This window comes from Mobula birostris, chromosome 5 (assembly GCF_030028105.1).
Source record: "Mobula birostris isolate sMobBir1 chromosome 5, sMobBir1.hap1, whole genome shotgun sequence".
Taxonomy (NCBI): domain Eukaryota; kingdom Metazoa; phylum Chordata; class Chondrichthyes; order Myliobatiformes; family Myliobatidae; genus Mobula; species Mobula birostris.
This window is the reverse complement of record NC_092374.1, coordinates 99,764,450-99,786,085: the sequence shown is the minus strand read 5'-3', so window position 1 is coordinate 99,786,085 and position 21,636 is coordinate 99,764,450. Positions and strand designations below refer to the sequence as shown.

At 47.4% G+C, this 21,636-nt stretch overlaps 1 protein-coding gene across 1 annotated transcript in view; it reads right to left on the bottom strand.

Annotated features, from left to right (window-relative positions):
* Positions 1 to 21,636, bottom strand: part of dnah2 (dynein, axonemal, heavy chain 2) — a 609,335-nt gene that overhangs the window by 283,168 nt on the left and 304,531 nt on the right. Inside the window, exons 34-39 of the mRNA XM_072258532.1 lie at positions 20,487 to 20,597; positions 18,702 to 18,890; positions 11,000 to 11,103; positions 9,503 to 9,692; positions 8,368 to 8,548; positions 3,022 to 3,149 (exon numbers count right to left, since the gene is read on the bottom strand). Coding sequence (XP_072114633.1) covers positions 3,022 to 3,149; positions 8,368 to 8,548; positions 9,503 to 9,692; positions 11,000 to 11,103; positions 18,702 to 18,890; positions 20,487 to 20,597 — 903 coding nt within the window. The remainder of the gene's footprint in view (positions 1 to 3,021; positions 3,150 to 8,367; positions 8,549 to 9,502; positions 9,693 to 10,999; positions 11,104 to 18,701; positions 18,891 to 20,486; positions 20,598 to 21,636) is intronic.

The window sequence follows — 21,636 nt, the reverse complement described above, 5'->3', positions numbered from 1 at the left end:
ATACCTAGAGTGACACACAGAACTGTGCACAATTATTCAGCCTGTACCTATACCTAGGGTGACATACAGAACTGTGCACAATTATTCAGCCTGTACCTATACCTAGGGTGACATACAGAACTGTGCACAATTATTCAGCAATTACCTATACCTAGGGTGACATACAGAACTGTGCACAATTATTCAGCAATTACCTATACCTAGGGTGACATACAGAACTGTGCACAATTATTCAGCCTGTATCTATACCTAGGGTGACATACAGAACTGTGCACAATTATTCAGCCTGTACCTATACCTAGGGTGCCTCAAACTTTTGCACAGTACTCTAGTTATTTTATGTATTGCACTGTACTGCCGACACCGCCGCAAAAAAAAAACAAATTTCATGACATAGTTATGTAATTGATGATAAACTTGATAATGATATGGGTCTCTTTTGTGGACTGAATGGGAAAGGGGCAAGGAGAGGGGAATCATGGTTGGGAAAGGGGGAAGGGAGAGGGGCAAGAGCAGGAAGCACCAGAGAGACATTCTGTAGCAATCAATAAAACAATTGTTTGGAACCTAATGACCTTGGCTGGTGTCTCAGGGCTGGGTGTGTCTGCACCCGCACCACCCCATGCCCCTGGCCGTCCCTCCCTGCCACCTATCCACACCCCTACCATAACACTCCACCTTCTCCGTTCCCAACATCCTTTGCTCCCGTCAGATTTACAAACTCGCTTTCTGCTCCACGTTGACAAATGCGGTACTGAGCAAAAGTCTTTATACATGCGCCTCAGACTTTTGCACAGTACTGTATGTTGTGAAATTTGTTGTTTTCAGGCAACAGTACAGTGCAATACTTTAAAAAAAATAATATAAGTTACAATAAGGATTATATAAATAAATAAATAAATAAATAAATAGTGCAAAAAGAGGCCAAAATAGTGAAGCTGCGTTCACAGACCATTCAGAAATCTGATGGCGGGGGGGGTGGGGAGGGGGCAAGAATTTGCCCGTAAAATGTTTAAAGCATGTGTTTGAGTTGATTATCAGTGAGAAGGAGATGCACTGACTGTGGTCTCCCAGTGAGGAAGTCAAGGATCTCCCTTGTTGCAGAGGGAGGTACAGAGGCCCATGTTTTGTTGCTTGTTGATTAGTATAGAGGGTACAACGCTGATCTCAAAGTTAAAAGTAAATTTATTATCAAAGCTCATATATGTCACCATATACAACCCTGAGATTCATTTCCTTGTGAGCATACTCAATAAATCTATAGCATAATACCCATAATAAAATCAACGGAAGACCACCCTACTTGGGTGTTCAACCAGAGTGCAGAAGGCAACAAACTATAAAGGCAAAGAAATAATAATGATAATAAAGTAGCAAGCATCATTCATCAAAATCTTGTTTTAAAATACAGACTCATAAAAGAAGTTATACATTACAATAAATACAAGCATGATCCAGTTTCAGAATCAGAATACCACAAATTATATTATGACTGATCAGTTGTTACAGACAGGACAATCCATAAAAACTGTCCAGATATAATAATATTGGATAAACAAACAAGTACAACTTATTTAATAGATATAACCGTTCTAAACACACATAACTCACAGAAATCAAGAAGTGAAAAACATCAGCAATATACTGAATTAGAAGAGGAAATTGAGAGACTTTGGAACAAGATATGCATTGTCTTGGTTAGTAATGTCTATCACAGGTACTATCCCAAAGTCACTACACAATAGCATTAAACAACTAGGGCTACACAGCAATATCTATGTAAATCTTCAGAAAGCCACAATACTAAACACCATTAGAATATCCTGAAAGTTCCTAGACATTGAGAAACGAGTATGCTTGGCTATGCTCATACCTCAGGTTTTACCAGCTTGAGCTGAGAAAATATGAAAATAATAATAACAAATGAGTAATAAATATCTAGAACATAAGAAGAGTCCTTGAAAGTGAGTGCATTGGTTGTGGAAACAATTCAATGATGAGAGAAGAGAAGTTGAGTGAAGTTATCCCCTTTGGCTGAAGAGCCTGATGCCTGGAGCAGTGAGAAGAGAGGATGTAGTGGGTGGTGGGGATCCCTGTCAATGGATGCTGCTTTCCTGTGACAACGATCCACGTAGATGTGCTCAATGGCTTTACCCATGGCAGACTGAGCCGTAAACATTTTCCATTCAAGGGCATTGGTGTTTCCATACCAGGCTGTGATACAGCCAGTCAATATACACTGCTTTCATTCCTGGAATCATTCTCATAAAACCCAAACAGAAGGCAGTAATGTCCAGTTACAAGGGGGGCAATTCTCATCAATTTCTTTCTTTGGTCGGACAGCCAGGTGACATCTGTAAATTGCAAATCAAAGAAGTCCGAACAGAGTCCATCTTCTCATCAGGACTCACATCATTTAACTAAAATTATCTGACCACTGGTACAGACTTGCAGAGAGCTGTGGACACAGCTCTGCACATCACAGGAACTAGCTACCCCTCCAAGGGCTCTGTCTACACTTCTCACTGCCAATTTCAATTCCATTTTGATGATTGGTGGTCAGGAGCTCCCAGGTGCTTCACTATACATAGCACTGACCATTGGAAAATACCAATGCCCCTTGCAGCTTGCAGTACTGGTGCCATTTCACTCATAGGACATTCTGCAGTGGGGCAAGAACAATGTCAGCATCTGTTTCTTGCTTCACAGATGCTGAGTGACCTGCTCAACGTTTCCAGCATTTTCAGTTCCATTACGGGTATCCATCCTCAGCAGTATTTTGCTAAACAGGATCATGTTGACCCCTAGGAAAGGCCACATCCCTCAGCTATATGCTGGCTCCCAGAAGCAAAAACAACTCACATTCTACATACCCTGAGGAGGGAAGTGGAAAGAAAGGAACTCATAAGATTCTGTATTTTATCGGTGAAGGGACGCCAGCTGAATGCATGTACAAGAGGTATGGGAGAAGGAATGCACATGAAGGAGGTAGCTAGCCAAATGTGCATGAAGGAAATGTACCTTGCAGTTGTTGAACCCCTCTGCAAACAAGATGATCTCTGCAATCAATGTTGAGTCAGGGACCACCATGGAGATAGGTCTGAACATTGACTTCAGGTTATCTGGCAGTTCTGTGCGGCCAGCGTACCCTGTAATAAATAACAACAGTGTTTTACTTATTTCCTCCTGACTCTCCGTGCCTGCACTGGTAGGGACATGCATAGATCTCTGAGCCTCTCCATCCCACTCTGCTGCACATTAAGACTGCGGTTGATCGGCTCTTCAGCTCAATTCACCTGCCTTAGTTCTCTACAGTGCAAAGCCCTGACAGGGTCTTGAAGCTCCTGTTTGAAACCCAGCCTCCACAGAGTCATAGAACACTACAGGACAGAAACAGGTACTTCAGCCCATCTGGTCCAAGCCAACGTGATTCCTGCCTAGTCCCGTCTACCCACACCCAAGCCAAAACACTCTATACCCTTCCTATCCATGTTCTGATCTGAACATCCCTTAAGTATGACCATGGAGATTTCTTCCGGGTGCTGCACTTCCCTTCCATATTCCAAAGACATACAGGTTAGTAAGTTCATTGATCGCATGGGTGGAACTGGAGGGTGTGGGCTCGTTGGGCTGGGAAGGCCAGTTACTATGCTGTATCGCTAAATAACAATAAATAATAATGATAATATGATAATAAATACTGTAATTAAACCCACATCTACCACTTCCACTAGCAGCTCATTCCACATTCATACGACTCTTAGAGTGAAAAAGTCCTCCCTTAAATGTTTCATCTTTCAGTCAAAAGCTAATTCTATTCTCACCCAATCTCAGTGCAAAAAGCCTGTTTACATTTACAGTGGTGCGAGAAAGTTTGTGAACCTGTAGAATTTTCTCTATTTCTGCATAAATATGACCTACAATGTGATCAGATCTTCACATAAATCCTAAAACTAGATAAAGAGAACCCAATTAAAGAAATAACACAAAAATATTATACTTGATCATTTATTTATTGAGAAAAGTGATCCAATATTACATGTATTTGTTGGAAAAAGTATGTGAATCTCTGGGGTAATGCCTTGTACGGAAGTTATTTGGAGTCAGGTGTTCCGATCAATGAGAAGAGATTGGAGGTGTGGGTTGTACAGGTGCCCTGCCTTATAACAAAGACACACAAAGCCAGGTTACTGACAGAGCCTGCTCTTCCCGAGAAAGATCTGCTTATGTACACCATGCCTCGATAAAAACAACTTTCAGAGGATCTTAGAAGAAGAATTGCAGAGAAGCATGAAGCTGAAAAAGGTGACAAAAGCATTTATAAAGACCTGAATTTTCATCAGTAAGAGAAGTTGTTCTACGAATGGAGGAAATTCAGTACTGTTGCTACTCTCCCAAGGAGTGAGCATCCTGCAAAGATCACACCAAGAACACAACGTGCAATACTGAAGGTGGTGAAAAAGAACCCAAGGGTGACAGCAATAGACATACAGAATACTCTAGAACTTTCTAAAGTCTCTGTTCATGTGTCCACTATAAGAAAAACACTGAACAAGAATGGTGTTCATGGAAGAACACCATGGAGGAAGCCACTGTTCTCCAAAAAAAACACTTCGTTGAAAGTCTCAAGTTTGCAAAAGATCACCTGGGTGTTCTACAACATCTCTGCGAAAATGTTCCATGGATAGATGAGACAAAAATTGAACTTTCTTGTAGAAATGCATATTGCTATGTTTGGAGGAAAAAGGGCACTGCACACCAACACCAAAACCTCATTCTACTATGAAGCATGGTGGAAAGAACATCATGGTTTGGGGCTGCTTTGCTGCCTCAAGGCCTGGACAGCTTGCAATCATTGAGAGAACAATGAATTCAAAATTGTATCAAGACATTTTACAAGAAAATATCAGGGTAGCAGTCCATCACCTGAAGCTTTACAGAAGTTGGATAATGCAACAAGTCAATGATCCGAGCAGACAAGAGTAAATCAACAACAGAATGGTTTGAAAAGAAGAAAATTTGTGTTTTGGAATGGCCAAGTCAAAGTCCTGACCTTAATCCTATAGAAATGTTGTGGAAGGACCTGAAACAAACAGACCATGCAAGGAAGCCCAGAGTTGAAGCAGTTTAGTGAGGAGGAATGGCCTAAAATTCCTCCAAGCCGATGTGCAGAACAGATCAACCAGAAATGTTTGGTTGAAGTTATTGCCGTACAAGGGGGTCACACCAGTTACTGAAAGCAAAGGTTCACGTACTTTTTCCAACAAATACATGTAATATTGAATAACATTTCTCAATAAATAAATGATCAAGTATAATGTTCTTTGTGTTATTAACTTAATTGGGTTCTCTTTAGCTAGTTTTAGGACATGTGAAGATCTGATCACATTTTAGTTCATATTTATGCAAAAATAAATTCTACAGGGTTCACAAACTTGCTAGCAGCACTGTACCTATCTATACGATTCATAATTTTGTATAGCTCTATCAAATCGTCCCTTATTCTCCTACACTCCAGCAAATAAAGTCTTTCCCTCCAACTCAGGTCCTTAAGCCCCGGAAACATCCTTGTAAATTTTCTCTGAACACTCTCAGGCTAATTGATGTTGTAATATTAATATTGTGAGGACATGTTTTAGATTCCATAAGACCAGAAGACAGAAGAGTAGAATTAGGCCACTTGACCCATCGAGTCTGCTCCACAATTCAATCATAGCTGATCCTTTTTTCCCCTCCTCAGCCCCACTCCCTAGCCTTCTCCCCATAACATTTGATGCCATGTCCAATCAAGAACCTATCAAGCTTTGACTTAAATATACCCAACAACCTGGCCTCCACAGCTGCCTGTGGTAATAAATTCTACAAATTCACCATGCTCTGGCTAAAGAAATTTTCCCCCATCTCTGATTTAAATGGACACCCCTCTAGCCTGAGGCTGTGCCCTCTTGTCCTGCACTCTCCCACCATGGGAAACATCCTTTCCACATCTGCTCTGTCTAAGCCTTTCAAAACATTCAAAACATTTCAATGAGATCCTCCCCCCATCCTTTTAAATTCCAACAAGTACAGATCCAGAGCTACCAAACATTCCTCATATGATAACCCTTTCATTCCTAGAATCATCCTCGTGAACCTTCTCCAATGCCAGCACATCTTTTTTTAGATGAGGAGCCCAAAACTGTTCATAAAACTCAAGGTGAGGTCTCACCAGTGCCTTATAAAGCCTCAGCATCTCATTCCTGCACTTGAATTCTAGACCTCTTGAAATGAATGAACATGACACTTGCCTTCCTCACCACTGAGCTCTACCTGCAAGTTAACCTTTAGGGTGTTCTGCACAAGGACTCCCAAGTCCCTCTGCACCTCAGATTTTTGGATTTTCTCCCCATTTAGAAAATAGACTGCCACCTATTCCGTCATCTAAATTATTGATATACAGCATAAAAAGAAGGGGTCCCAACAGCGACCCCTGTGGAACACCACTAGTTACTAGCAGCCAACCAGAAAAGGATCCTTTTATTCCCACTCGCTGCCTCCTAGCAATCAGCCAATACTCTAACCATGCCAGTAACTTTCCTGTAACATCATGTGCTCTTAACTTGGTAAGCAGCCTTCTGTGTGGCACTTTGTCAAAGGCCTTCTGGAAGTCCAAATATACACCATCCACTACAACCCCTTTATCTATCTTACATGTAATCTCCTCAAAGAATTCCAACAGGTTCATCAGGCAAGATTTTCCCTTAAGGGAACCATGCAGACTTTGTCCGATCTTGTCCTGTGTTACCAAGTACTCCATAACCTCATCCTTAACAATTGACTCCAACATCTTCCCAACCACTGGGGTCAGGCTAACAGGTCTATAATTTCCTTTCTGCTGCCTTCCTCCTTTCTTAAAGAGTGGAGTGAGATTTGCAATTTCCAGTCCTCTGGCACCATGCCAGAGTCCAATGATTTTTGAAAGATCATTACTAATGCCTCCACAATCTCTATCGCTATCTCTTTCAGAATCCTAGGGTGCGGTTCATCTGGTCCGGATGACTTATGTACCCTTAGGTCCTTCAGCTTTTTGAGCACCTTCTTCCTTGTAATAGTAACTGTACTCACTTCTCTTCCCTCACCTCCTTCAACATCTAGAACACTGCTAGTGTCTTCCACAGTGAAGACTGATGCAAAATATCTGCCATCTCCTTGACCCCTGTTATTACTTCTCTGGGCTCATTTTTAGTGGTTCCATATCCACTCTCATCTCTCTTATTTTTTACATACTTGAAAGAGCTTTTGCTATCCACTTTGATATTGTTTGCTAGCTTGCTTTCATGTTTCACCTTTTCCCTCCTAATGATTCTTTTAGTTGCTCTCTGGAGGGTTTTAAAAGTTTCCCAATCCTCTGTCTTCCCACTAATTCTTGCTTTGTTATATGCCCTCTCTTTTGCTTTTACATTAACTTTGACTTCCCTTGTCAGCCGCAATTTTGCTATTTTGGCATTTGAGTATTTTTTTCATTTTTGGAATAAATCTATCCTGCGCCATCCTCATTTTTCCCAGAAACTCACACCATTGCTGCTCTGCTGTCATCCCTGCCAGCACCTGCTCCCAATTTACTTTGGCCAACTCCTCTCATACTGTTGTAATTTCCTTTTCTTGACTGAAATGCTGCTATGTTAGACTTCACTTTCTCCCTATCAATTTTCAAGTTGAACTCAATCATACTGTGATCACTGCCTCCTAAGGGCTCTTTTACCTTAAGCTCCCTAATCACCTCCGGTTCATTACATAACACCAATCCAGTATAGCTGGTCCCCCAGTAAGCTCAGCGACAAACTGCTCTAAAAAGCCATCTCATGGGCATTCAACAAACTCACTCTCTTGAGATCCATTTCCAACCTGATTTTCCTAATCAACCTGCATGTTAAAATCTCCCATGACTATCAATACATTGCCCTTTTGAGATACCTTTTCTATTTCCTGTTGTAATCTGTGGTCCACACCTCAGCTACAGTTGGGAAGCCTGGATATAACTGCTATCGGGGTCCTTTTACTCTTGCAGTTTCTTAACTCAACCCACAAGGATTCAACATCTTCTGATCCTACATTACATCTTTCTACTGATTTGAAACCATTCTTTACCAACAGATCCATGCCACCCCCTCTGCCTACCTTCTTAACCCTTCAATACAACATGTAACCATGGACATTCAGTTCCCAGCTACAACCATCCTTCAGCCACGATTCAATTATTCCGCTGTCCCCAAACCTGAGCAGCCTACCCTGTAGATATTGCCTAGATCGGCTGAGATGGGAGAGTTCTGCCTCGGATGGGGAACATTCCAAGCTGCCTCTCCCAGTCCACAGTCCCAACAGCCTTACCTGGGTTCATGGTTATGAAGATGCCGCACGAGCAGATCAGGTTGATCTCACGCCCTTCAAAGACGAAGCGGTTTAGCCCAGCGGACAGGGCGGACAGGATGGAAAGGATCTGCTGAGCCACTACTGACAGCACCTCAATGTTGATGCGATTAAATTCATCAAAACAACCCCAGGCTCCAGTCTGTACACACAAACATTCAATACTGTCGCATCAGCACATTAATGACCCACAACAAGAGACAGAGTATTTCATGATTACTGCAGGTATATTCACCACCTTCTGCTGACATAAATGCAAGGCCCTACTTCTACATTCTCTCCTCCCTCAGGACATCCCAAAGCACTTTCTAGCCACAAGTAGTGTTGAAGTTATTATCATAACATGGCAACATAAGGAGCTCCCACAGATGACAGTTTTTCAATATCAGATCAGATTAGATCCATGTACTTATCACACGTATATCACAATGAAATATGTTGTTTGCATTAACAACCAATGTAATTTAGGGGTGTGCTGGGGCCAGCCACAAGTGTCACCACACATTCCAGTGCCAATATAGCATGCCCATCACGTTCAACACAACAGCACAAGCATCACCAACAACAACAGCAACAACAGAAGCTTTTGGCAGTCTCCATGTTCAACAACACAGTTCCTCCTCCCCCTGTTCCTCTGACATTACCGTAGGACTGCACCTGCCCGTTCCCAATATGCCGAGCTCTCTTTCAGCACTGCCCCTCTGATGCAGGTGGTTTCCACACTACGGCCGTTCAGTAAGGCAGCATAGCAGTTAGCGTAATACAATTACAACAGCAGAGACTCGGGTTCAATTTGCAACGTAAGGAATTTGTACGTTCTCCCTGTGACTGCATGGGTTTCCTCTTGGTGTTTCAGATTTCTCCCACCTTCCAAAGATATATTGTACAAGAACAGGTTAGGGGTTACTAAATTTTGGGCATGTTATGTTGCTTTCAGAAGCATGGTGACATTTGTGAGCTGCTCCCAGCACACCTTTGAGGCAAACAGTGCAATTCACTGCATGCTTGGATGTTTTGATATACATCTGACAAATAAAGGTGATCCTTGAAATTCCCAACTTCTGATGACAATGACAAGATTGGTTTCCTCTTTCACCTGTGCCAGTCCAGAATACATTCGGCCCATGGATTTGTAGTCAAGGCCTTCGGAGCAGTTGACCACAATCACATACATTCCCAGTGCTTTCCCTAGATCTTTCACTGTTTCAGTCTTCCCTGTTCCAGCCGGACCCTTGGGGGAACCTCCTCGATGCAGGTGGAGAGCAGTTGTCAGTGTCATATAGCACCTGGAAAGAGAAGAAAGGGCGGGTTGATGAGGGGGAGATTCTCTGAGGTGTCTATGCCTTTAATGACAGTATACCTTAAATGACAATGCCTGCATGCAGGAAGAGATAAAGAGCTGAAGAAGAAGGAATCTAATACGAGAGGACACTGGACCATGGGAGAAAGGGAAGGAGGACTGGAATCAGAGGGGGCTGAGAAGAAAAGGGATGAGAAGAGAACTAGAATGGGGAATAGAAAAAGAGAAAAGGGGAGAGTGAGGATAAATTACTGGAAGTTGGCGATACAGATGTTCATGGCATGTTAGGGGATTCTAGGACAAGAGGGCATGACTTCAGGATTGAAGACGTCCGTTTAGAACTGAGATGCAGAGAAATTACTTTAGTCAGAGGGTGGTAAATCTGTGGAATTTGTTGCCACGAGCGGCTGTGGAGGCGAAGTCATTGGGTGTATTTAAGGCAGAGATAGATAGGTTCTTGATTAGCCAGGACATCAAAGGGTATGGGGTGAAAGTAGGGGAGTGGGGATAACTGGAAGAATTGGATCAGCCCATGATTGAATGGTGGAGCAGACTCGATGGGCTGAATGGTCTACTTCTGCTCCTATATCTTATGGTCATCTGGTTGGAGGCTATCCAGACAGACTATGAGGTGTTGCTCCTCCAAGCCAAGTTTGGTCTCATTGTGGAAGTACAGGAGGCCATGGATGGACACGACAGAATAGGACTGGAAGTCAAATTTAAATGCATTGCCACCAGGAGATCCTGTCTTTCATCGCAGGAAGGGCAAAGGTGCTCAACAAAGGGCTCCCCCCAATTCTGTGTCTGGTCTCATTAATGTTGAGGCTGCACTGAGAGTACTGGATATGGTAGATAATCCCTTCAGACTCACAGGTGAAGTGTCGCCTTACCTGGAAGGACTGTTGTGAGTCCTGAATGGTGGTAAGGGAGGACTTGCCCCTATGGAGGGCAGAGAGTGGTTGAGGAGAGGGTAACATGTTTAGTGGTAGGATCGCATTATAGTGTAAAGACCAGCTGTCTGATAATTTGCCTTTAGTAACAGACATAAGAATACAATGTGAACTGAGTGCTGGTCATGCTTGGATTGACAGACAAGGTGAACTGAATAGTTCCAGTAATTATGTTCCTGCATTTCCTTAGCAGTGCTGTGGTTAACAGGGCTCCCTGCTTTACATCCGCATTTACTGTCCCACCGATTGCCACTCTGATGTTGTGTCAGTTCAGGCACTAACAGCACTGAGTCAAGTCCCACTGCCGGTAAGGCAGAGAGGGGAGGGGAGATGTGGGCCCCACCTGTCCGTCAGTGGAGTGATCACCAGGCGTCCAGAGTTGCCCAGATACTCATAGCCATACTGGAAATGGGTGTTAGTTTGCCGGATTAGACAGTCATCCAGATCCTGTGGAAAACACAAGAGTGCAGAGACATTAGGCAAAGCCATCTCCCACTACACATCAGGCAATGTAAAAAATCAACAGGTTACAGACCCTTATTGCTACTCTGTGAAGTTACCTCCGATTCTGGGAAAAGTTCAACTATCCTTGTGTAAGGGGTCTTTCTTTTGTTACATTTAAAATGGCGATTTTGTTATGTTAATCTGGGGAATGCGGCTTTGTTGTGTTTTAACGCTGCAGAGAGTTTGCGCTAACAGTTTGTTTTACTTTAAAATGAGATAACAGGGTTCTATTAGCCAATGGGTAGTTGTGTATCGTTTTGTTTTCGGATACCATGCTGTATGATATGACTGTGGACTGAGTTTTGGCGGGGAGTCGGAGGAGAGACGAGGAAGACCGCGGACATGTGGGGAGGCTCCGGTCGATCACTCAGGGTGGTCCCGAGCCGTGAGTCGACGGAATTCGGGTGGTCGTCTGACGTCGAATTGAGCTCCAACGTAGCGCGCGAAGAACTTGGACTTTGATAAGTGTTGGCGCCTTTTTTTTTCCATTACTTTCCTCTCTGTATCAAATGCATATTAATGTCATGGAATTAGTAATATCTATAAAGTGTATTTGTTAAAATTTACTGGGTGGGCTGGCTGATGATTGATGTTTGTGATTGATTCGGGCGGCGACTTACCCTGAGGGGAGTGTTGAAGCAGGTGCTGGGCGGGATTTCCCCGAGACATACACGAGCCAATATAACGGAACGTTACAAGTGGGGGCTACCGTCCTGGATTTGAACTTCTTTTCGGGAAAGTTGTACTTGTTGCGGTAAGTGGTGTGAAGATGGATCGAGATAAGATTGTAAGGAGGTGTGAATTGGAGGAGGTACCGGTGAATCACGCGTGTGTGGTAAACGGGGTCGATTATCGCATTCCGGCAGAGGTACTGATGCGAGGGTTGAGTTTGATTAAATGTATTGGGCAGGTAGAACTTGTAGCTAGAAGGGGTGGGAAAGAACTGGAGGCCAGCTGGATGTTGGTGCGGACGAGTGCCGACGTCATGACGTTGGAACTACCAGCGACAGTCCACGTCCAGAGGGAGGCGGGGCCGTGGGGTCTCCACACTCTCCCCGAGGACGCAAGTGAGGAGGTGCCGGAGGAGGAGGAGGAGCTAGATGAGGCCCCAAGGGAGGTGGCCAGTAGCCAGGGGTGGAGGTGTGGAGTGGGAAGGTTTGGCCAGGCCCGGCCCCCATGGGCGGGATGAGACTGCCGAGTTAACGGCTGCCATTACCTCCCTGGCGAGAAGGGTTGAGGGGCCCCGCCCGAAGCTGAGAATTTTCTCGGGAGCCAGGTCCACCCCGGAAGGGGAGGATGACTATGATTCCTGGGTTGAAGATACATCCCAATTGTTAGAGGTGTGGCCAGTTTCGGATGAGGAAAAGAGACAGCGATTGGTGGAAAGCTTAAGGGGCGGGGCGGCCCGGGTGGTCCGCGATCTGAGAGCGGCACGCCCCTTGGCTTCCCTATCGGAGTGTTTGGACGCTTTGGAGGAAGTGTTTGGACTGTCAGGGTGGCAGTCTGGCGGCATTTAGCAGAGTTTCAACGGATGGGGCAGAGAAGCGGGGAAAAGCTCTCAGACTATGCTTTCAGGCTGGAGGGAAAGCTTACGGGGTTGCTGCGACGAGGGGTAGTGAGGGAGGACGAAGTGGCGGGGTTAAGGATGAGCCAGATATGTAGCGGTTCCCGGGAGGATGACAGGGTGGCTTGGAGTATACGGCAGTCATTTAAGCGGAGCTCCCCTCCATCATTCGGACAGCTGATCCGAGAGGTACGGGCCGAGAAGTGTGCTTTGGGCCGACCAGGGGGCTCGGACCCTCAGGGACGGTCTTCAGCGGTTCAGGAGGTGGCAGCCGGGGTGAGACCAGAGAAATCCAAGGGGTCCCCAGGGGCCCGTATCGGGAGGAGAGAGGCGGCGAGTAGTGGCTGCTATAACTGTGGGAGAGAGGGGCATTTCCGCCGGGAATGTGAGTGGCCGGGGGCGTGCTACCGCTGTGGGGAAGCTGGCCACTTGCGGAAGGATTGTGAGAGACGAGATGCGCCGAGGGGGGAGGGCCCCCGGGCCACCAAGAAGGGAGAGGTGTCGGGGAACTTAGGAGAGGCTCAGTGAGGGAACGGACTGGAGTCTCGGGAGGAACACGTTCCCAGAAAACCGCTATGGAACCCCGGAAAGAACAAGCCCAAATTCCTGATGGACTGGTGGGACCCTGTTCCAGCGTGTCCCTACGGATAGAGGGAATCTTTGCGAAAGCCATCCTTGACACCGGGTCGCAGGTTACCTTACCCCCCCCCCGGGGGGAGGGAGAACTTTCTGGAGACCCTCTCGGTCCACCCCGTGTTCCGAGCGGTGTACGAAGGAGTGAGTGACCCCCAGGGGCTGGATCCTGAGTGCAAACGAGGGACGGTGTGGTGCACTCAGGCGAGGCCTAAGGTGATACGGCCAGGGGAGGCGGCATTAGTGATGGGGACCCCCAGATTCCCTGGATTACCGCCGGGAGAGGCCCTGCTAGTAGACGCCCCCGACGACCTGGAAAGGGAGTCCCGGTTCCCGGCTGGGGCGCTGGTGAGACCAGAATTGCAGAGGCCCTCAGCTGTACAGGCACGGCGGATGGGGGTGATGGTAAGGAACATAACGGAGAGGGAGATCACCTTGAAGCGCGGGATGCCCCTCGCGCACTTGTTCCCGGTGACGGTGCTGTCCAGCGCCCCCGTGAAGCCCACTGGAGGGAAACTATTGGGAAACGGGGGGCGGCTGACCGAGGAGGCCTTTAATTTTGAAGATTCCCCTGTACCGCGGCGTATAAGAGCAGGCTGGTGGAGAAGATGCTGAAGTTAGGGGGTGTCTTTTCTCAGGACGAGTTTGATGTAGGGTGTTCCAAGAGCACTCGGCACACCATTCGGGTAACAAATGACACCCCTTTTAGGGAGAGGTCGCGGCGGTTGGCCCCGGCAGATGTGGAAGATGTGCGGCAGCACTTGGCGGCAGTTGAAAGACGCAGGGATTATTGCGGAGTCCCGAAGCCCCTATGCGTCCCCCATAGTGGTGGCAAGGAAGAAAAATGGGAAGGTAGGCATGTGCGTGGACTATAGGACCATGAATCGCCGCACTGTTCCCGACCAATATACGGTCCCGAGGGTGGAAGATGCCTTGGCCTGTCTGCGTGGTGCAGAGTGGTTCAGTGTATTGGATTTGCGGATTGGGTATTACCAGATTCCGATGAGTGAGTGATAAAGAGAAGACGGCCTTTATCTGCCCCCTGGGGTTTTTCCAGTTCGAACGAATGCCCCAAGGCATCTCGGGGGCCCCAGCCACCTTCCAGCGGCTCATGGAGCGGACAGCGGGGGACATGAACCTGCTGGAGGTATTGGTGTACCTGGACGACCTGATAGTGTTTGGATCTACGTTGGAGGAACATGAGGAGCGGCTGCTGAAGGTGCTGAGTCGGCTGAAGGAGGAAGGGTTAAAACTTGCCCTGGATAAATGTCAGTTCTGCAAGACGTCAGTCAGTTATGTTGGGCACATAATCTCGTGAAATGGAGTGGCCACCGATCCGGATAAGATAGCCGCAGTCACCACCTGGCCGAGACCTCAGAAGGTGAGCGCCTTACGCTCGTTTTTGGGGTTTTGCAGATATTACCGGCGATTCGTGAAAGGACATGCGAAAATGAGTCATCCATTGAACCAGCTGCTGTGTGGCTATCCACCTGTGGGGAGGAGGAGGAAGGGAGACCGAGGGTCGGAGGTAGGAGGATACTTGAACCCGGGGGAGCCTTTTGGATTGAGGTGGGATGCTCAATGTGAGGAGGCGTTCCAATCTCTAAAAAGGATGCTGACGCAGGCCCCAGTGTTGGCTTTTGCTGATCCCTGGAAGCCGTATGTTCTACACACTGATGCCAGTCACGACGGTCTGGGGGCTGTTCTGTACCAGGAACAGGGAAACGGCTTGAGGCCGGTGGCATTTGTCAGTCGGAGCTTGTCGCCATCTGAGAGAAACTATCCCACTCACAAGCTGGAGTTCTTGGCGTTGAAATGGGTGGTGGTGGACAAGTTGAGTGACTACCTATATGGGGCCCAGTTTGAGGTGAGAACTGATAACAACCCCCTCACTTATATCCTGACCTCGGCCAAGCTGGACGCTACTGGGCACCGGTGGTTAGCAGCCTTGTCTGCCTATGAGTTCAGCCTGAAGTACCGCCCGGGGAGTCGGAACATCGATGCAGATGCCCTGTCTCGTCGGGCGCACGACGAGTGGAAGAGTGTCCCTGCCCAGGGAGTAAAGGCCATGTGTCAAGTTGGGAGCGACGGGGAAGTAGGATCCCCGATGGGAACGGATAGGGCAGTGGATCAACTGGGGGCTGACGGTGACGCGCTGCCCACTGTTTACTGTAATGTGACTGCTCTGAGGAACAGGCAGCTGCCGGAGTTGAGTCCCCAGGAAGTAGAGGCGGCTCAGCGTGATGACCCAAGCATTGGCACTATCTGGTACGCGGTTAGCCAGGGTGATATGGGGCAGGTGGAGAAGGCAAAACATGCCTCCGTTCCCCTACTACTGAAGGAGTGGCCCCAGTTGAAGCTGAAGAACCACGTCCTGTACCGGGTCACGTCGCCTCCGGACCACCCCCGGCGCTGGCAGCTGGTCATGCCTGAGAAGTATCGAAAGGCTGTGCTCCAGGCTCTACATGATGATTCCGGGCACTTAGGGGTAGAGAAGACCTATGGATTAGTCAAGGACCGGTTTTACTGGCCCCGGATGAGGGGGGAGGTGGAAGAATACTGTAAGACCTGTAGCCGTTGCGTCAGGAGGAAGACCTTGCCTGCGCAGGCGGCTCCGTTATCCCACTTGCAGAGTGCGGGACCCATGGACCTGGTGTGTATGGATTTCCTGTCTATTGAGCCAGACACCAGCAATACCACGAATGTCTTGGTCCTCATGGATCACTACACTAGATATGCGCAGGCTTTTCCTACCAAGGATCAGAAAGCGACTACAGTGGCGAAGGTGTTATGGGAGAAGTACTTTGTTCATTATGGCCTCCCCCCGTGGATCCATAGTGATCAGGGACGGGACTTCGAGAGCAGGCTTATACATGAATTGCTGGATATGCTTGGGGTTGAAAAGTCCAGAACCACCCCCTATCACCCGCAGGGTGATCCTCAGCCCGAGAGGTTTAACCGGACCCTGCTGGACATGCTCGGCACCTTGGAGATTGGACAGAAGAGTAAGTGGAGTCAGCACATTGCCCATTTGGTTCATTGTTACAATTGTACTTGCAATGATGCTATGGGGTACTCGCCCTACTATCTGATGTTCGGACGGGAAGCGAGGTTGCCCATTGATCTGTGTTTTGGGACTGAAGCGGAGGAAATACCTTCGAAGCCATGTCTGAAGTATGTGTTCGATATGAGGAGAGAGTTGTAAAGGGCGTACGAGTTGGCTGAGGCGGTAGCCACCAAGCAGAACCAGCGGAGTAAAAGGTGGTATGATCAGAAGGTAAAGTTCGTCCAGCTATTGCCGGGAGACCGAGTCCTTATCCGGAATTTAGGACTACCTGGTAAGCACAAGTTGGCGGACCGTTGGGCAGCCACCCCCTATGTGGTGGAGAGTCAGATGCCGAATCTCCCGGTTTACCAGGTGAGACCTGAGGGCGGGCAGGGGCCTGTCAAGGTACTCCATCAGAACCACCTGTTGCCTCTGGGTCGAGAGGTGAAGATGGACCCAGAGCCCGAATGGGAGTTTACTCCTATTACGAGGACTCTGCGAGGGCGCGGATAGAGCCCGCTGCGAAGAAAACGGGGCCGGTCCCCACCTCGAGAAGGGATACGTCATCGGAAGATGATGATTCGGACGTGTGGTACCTGCTTCCGTTCGCTGATTCCCCGGTGCCAGGAGAAGAGACTCTTGGCTCTTCCATCACTGAGGCAGGGGAACCGAGGGAGGGTGTTGCAGAGCCGCCTGTATTACAGCCGGGATTGGGGGAGGAGAGGGTGGAGGCAGAACCCGAGCCAGAGGGCTCACAGGGGCAGAGGGATCCCGGTGAAGGGGAAGGTCCGACAGATAGGCTCGAGGGGTCAACTAGGGTGTCTGAACAGGGAGAATCAGCAGAGGAAGTACAGAGGCCTCAGAGGAGTAGGCATCCCCCGGAAAGACTAACTTATATAGCGCTGGGAGAGCAGGGTGTGATCTCTACTGCCCTGCAAAGTTATGTCACTGCTTTATGCACCTGGGTTGGGTTTTGTGTTTTACAAGGAGCACTGGTGAACTCTGTTAGCGTCATGAGGGCATGACTTTTTGTGGTGGGGGGAGAGTGTACGGGGTCTTTCTTTTGTTACATTTTAAATTGCGACTTTGTTATGTTAATCTGGGGAATGCGGCTTTGTTGTGCTTTAACGCTGCAGAGAGTTTGCGCTAACAGTTTGTTTATTTTAAAATGAGATAACAGGGTTCTATTAGCCAATGGGTGGTTATGTATCGTTTTGTTATGAGATGCCATGCTGTATGATATGACTGTGGACTGGGATTTGGCGGGGAGTCGGAGGAGAGACGAGGAGGACGGCGGACGTGCAGAGAGGCTCCGGTCGATCACTCGGTGGTCCTGAGCCGTGGGTCGACGGAATTCGGGTGGTCGCCTGACGTCGAATTGAGCTCCAACGGTAGCGCGCGAAGAACTTGGACTTTGATAAGTGTTGGCGCCTTTTTTTTCATTACTTTCCTCTCTGTATCAAATGTATATTAATGTCATAGAATTAGTAATATCTATAAAGTGTATTTGTTAAAATGTACTGGGTGTGCTGGCTGATGATTGATGTTTGTGATTGATTCGGGCGGCGACTTACCCTGAGGGGAGTGTTGAGGCGGGTGCTGGGCGGGATTTCCCCGAGACATACACGAGCCAAGATAACGGAACTTTACACTTGTGTGATCAAGTCCCTTCATGAACTCATCCCTGTCCATCACCACGATGCAGTGACCATGCTATGGGTTTACTGACCCATCCACACTCAGATGTGGGCAATATGGGAAGTGTGACCTGTCCACTCTGTGTGGGAAGTGTGACCTGTCCACTCTGTGTGGGAAGTGTGACCTGTCCACTCTCAGTGTCAGGTGGGTGACCTGTCCACTCTCAGTGTCAGGTGGGTGACCTGTCCACTCTGTGTCAGGCGGGTGACCTGTCCACTCTGTGTCAGGTGGGTGACCTGTCCACTCTGTGTCAGGTGGGTGACCTGTCCACTCTCAGTGTCAGGCGGGTGACCTGTCCACTCTCAGTGTCAGGCGGGTGACCTGTCCACTCTCAGTGTCAGGCGGGTGACCTGTCCACTCTCAGTGTCTGGTGGGTGACCTGTCCACTCTCAGTGTCTGGTGGGTGACCTGTCCACTCTCAGTGTTAGGTGCGTGACCTGTCCACTCTCAGTTGTTTCCTTCTGGGACCCTCATCATTTCGGCTTGGAAATCTATGCCCAGTCCTTCATTGTCTCTGAATCGCAACCCTGGAAGCCCTGAGCCTTCAGCACTGGGAAGTCCCTTCACTGGAAACGCCACAGTGATCCCCAGGTGACTCACCTTGTCCCAGTAGAGCCGAAGCTGGCTGAGCCACTCAAATGCCGTCACATCCATACAGTTAATCTTGTACAACTTGTCAATGACATCTCGGGCGTGGACCTCCACTGTCACCAGGGCTACTATCTTGAGGCGCATGAGCTTGGTCAGGCTTCCTCGTATGACCTCAGAATACTTGTGCAACATGCTCACCTGCACAGAACAATATGATAGTAGCAGCTATATCAATGCACCCACCACTGGCTGACATATCATCAAAGATCACTGAACAGTACAGGTCCTTTGGCCCACGGTGTTGTACTGACCTTCCAACCTGCTCCAAGATCTAACTCTTCCCTCCCACATCGGCCTCCACATTTTTTTCATCCATGTGCCTGTCTGAGAATCCCTTAAATGCCCTAATGTATCTAACCCTACCGCCACCTCTAGCAGCCACTTCCATGCACCCATCATTCTCTCTGTAAAAACCTACCTCTGGCATCCTCTCTATACTTTCATCCAATCACTTTAAAAGCATGCCCTCTCGTATTTGTCATTTCCACCTTGGGAAAAAAAGTTTCTGGATATCCATTCTATCTATGCCTCTTATCTTACACCTCTATCGTCTCCTCTCGTACTCCTTGACTCCAAAGAGAAAAGCCCCAGCTCACTCAGACTATCCTCATAAAACATGCTCTCAAATCTAGGTAGCATCTTTGCAAATCTCCTCTGCATCCTCTCTAAAGCTTCCACATCCTTGCTATAATGAGATGACCAGAAATGAACACAATATTCCAAATGTGGTTCTTTTCACACAGTGCAGCAATGTTTTTTTTTCCTTTTTTAAAAAACTGATACTGAATCCACTCCCATTCGCCAGCACTCATCCAGCTGCCTCGGATTGTTTTGCCAATTTCCCTCAATCTGTGCCCCTCGGTTCACAAACTTTTCTGATAATCTTCCTGCTCTGATCTGAGAACAATCCCAGCTCCTCCCACCCACCCACATTTGCACGGTTATAAGACAGTATGCCATTTGGCCCATCAAGTCTGCTTGCCATTCTACCATGGTTGATTTTTTTTTATCCCTCTCACCCCATTATCCTGCCTTCTCCCCATAACATTTAACACCCTTTCTAATCAAGACCTATCAAGCTCTGCTTTAAATACTACCAATAACGTGGTCTACACAGCCTTCCGTGACAATGAATTCCATAGATTTCACCTCTGATGAAAGAAATTGTTCTTCATCTCTGTTCCAAAGGAACGACCTTCCATTCTGAGGCTCTGTCCTCTGGCCCTGAACTCGCCCACTGTCGTGAACATCCTCTCCACACCCACTGTATGCAGGCCTCTCAATATATGATAGGTTTCAATGAGACCCAACCCCCCAACCCCCATCATTCTTTTTAACTCCAGCAAGTATAGGCTCAAGCCATCAAATGCTCCTCAGATGTTAACCCTTTCATTCTCAGGATCATTCTCGTGAACCTGCTCTGGATCCACTCCAACGCCAGAACATCCTTCCTTAGATAAGGAGGCTAAGACTGCTCATAATACTGCAAGTGTGGTCTGACCAATGCCTTATAAAGCCTCAGCACTACATCCTTGCATTTATATTCCAATCCTCTCAAAATGAATGCTGATAATGCATTTGCCTTCCTTACAACCATCTCATGAAAGGCTAGAGATGCATACTGGAAAGGATGCCCATTCAGAAAACATCGTCTCTCTTCTCAGCTAGAAGAGATTTGTCCTCCCATCATTAGTGAGGCTGCAATACCATGAAGAAATTCAACATTCATCTCACCTGTTTCCGTTTAATAACTCGCAGTGGCTTCTTATCATCCAGATCTTTGGCTGATATCAGTGCCTTGGTAACATCTGTAGTCCACTGAATCTGGCTGGCAGTGATTAGCATCTGAGGAGAAGTACCGGCAAAGTGAGAGGACAAAGAAGTTCAATTATTGTTAAGAAAGAGGCAGAGGTTAGATACTCTGAGAGGGGTGGTTACTACAATGGGTAGCCTGTTAGCCTGTGGAAGTTGCAAAAAGGTAAGGGTTGAGGTAATGTCCAGGCAAGGACAATTTACAGATCATGTGCAGTCAGTCCAAGCAAGAGAGGCAGATGAAGAGTCTTTCTACCCTTTACACCGCAGGGGACCAGAACTATTTGGCACACTGAGACAAGATAAGTACGCAAATGAAAGACTCAAGGGTGATACTGCTGACAGTTTATATTTTTGTTTAGATTTACTGCACTATGCAGCATCTTTGGCACATATATATAGCTAGAGTGCTTAAGACTTTTGCAGAGCACTGTATTTGTTAACGGAGCGGACAGCGAGTTTGTAAATCTGGCAGGAGCAAAGGATGTTGGGAATGGTGAGGATGCAGCACTATGAGATGGATGTGGGACAGGTGGCAGAGGAGTGCCAGGGCCAGAGAGTGCAGGCACACCCAGCCTTAAGCAATCACAGTCATTTGATTCCAAACAGTTGGTTTATTGATCATTACAGAATGTCAATCTGATGCTTCCCGCTCCCTCCCCTCTCCCTTCCCTCTCCCTTCCCCTTTTCCCATCCATGATTCTCCTATCTCTTTTCCTTCCCCACGCTCAATCCACAATAGAGACCCATATCAGAATTAGGTTTATCATCATTCACATGTCATGAAATATGTTGTTTTGTAGCAGCAGCAGTACATAAAATTACTACATTACTGTGCAAAAATCTTAAGCACCCTAGCTATATATATGTGCCCAAGACTTTTTGACAGTGCTGTACGACACAGTAACAGGTTGCTTGCAGCCCACGAGCCTGCGCCGCCCAATCACACCCATGTGACCAATTAACCTGCTAACCCGTATGTCTTTGCAACATGGGACAAAAATGGAGAACCTGGAGGAAACCCATGGGGTCACAATGAGGACGTACAAACTCCTTACACACAACAGCAGGA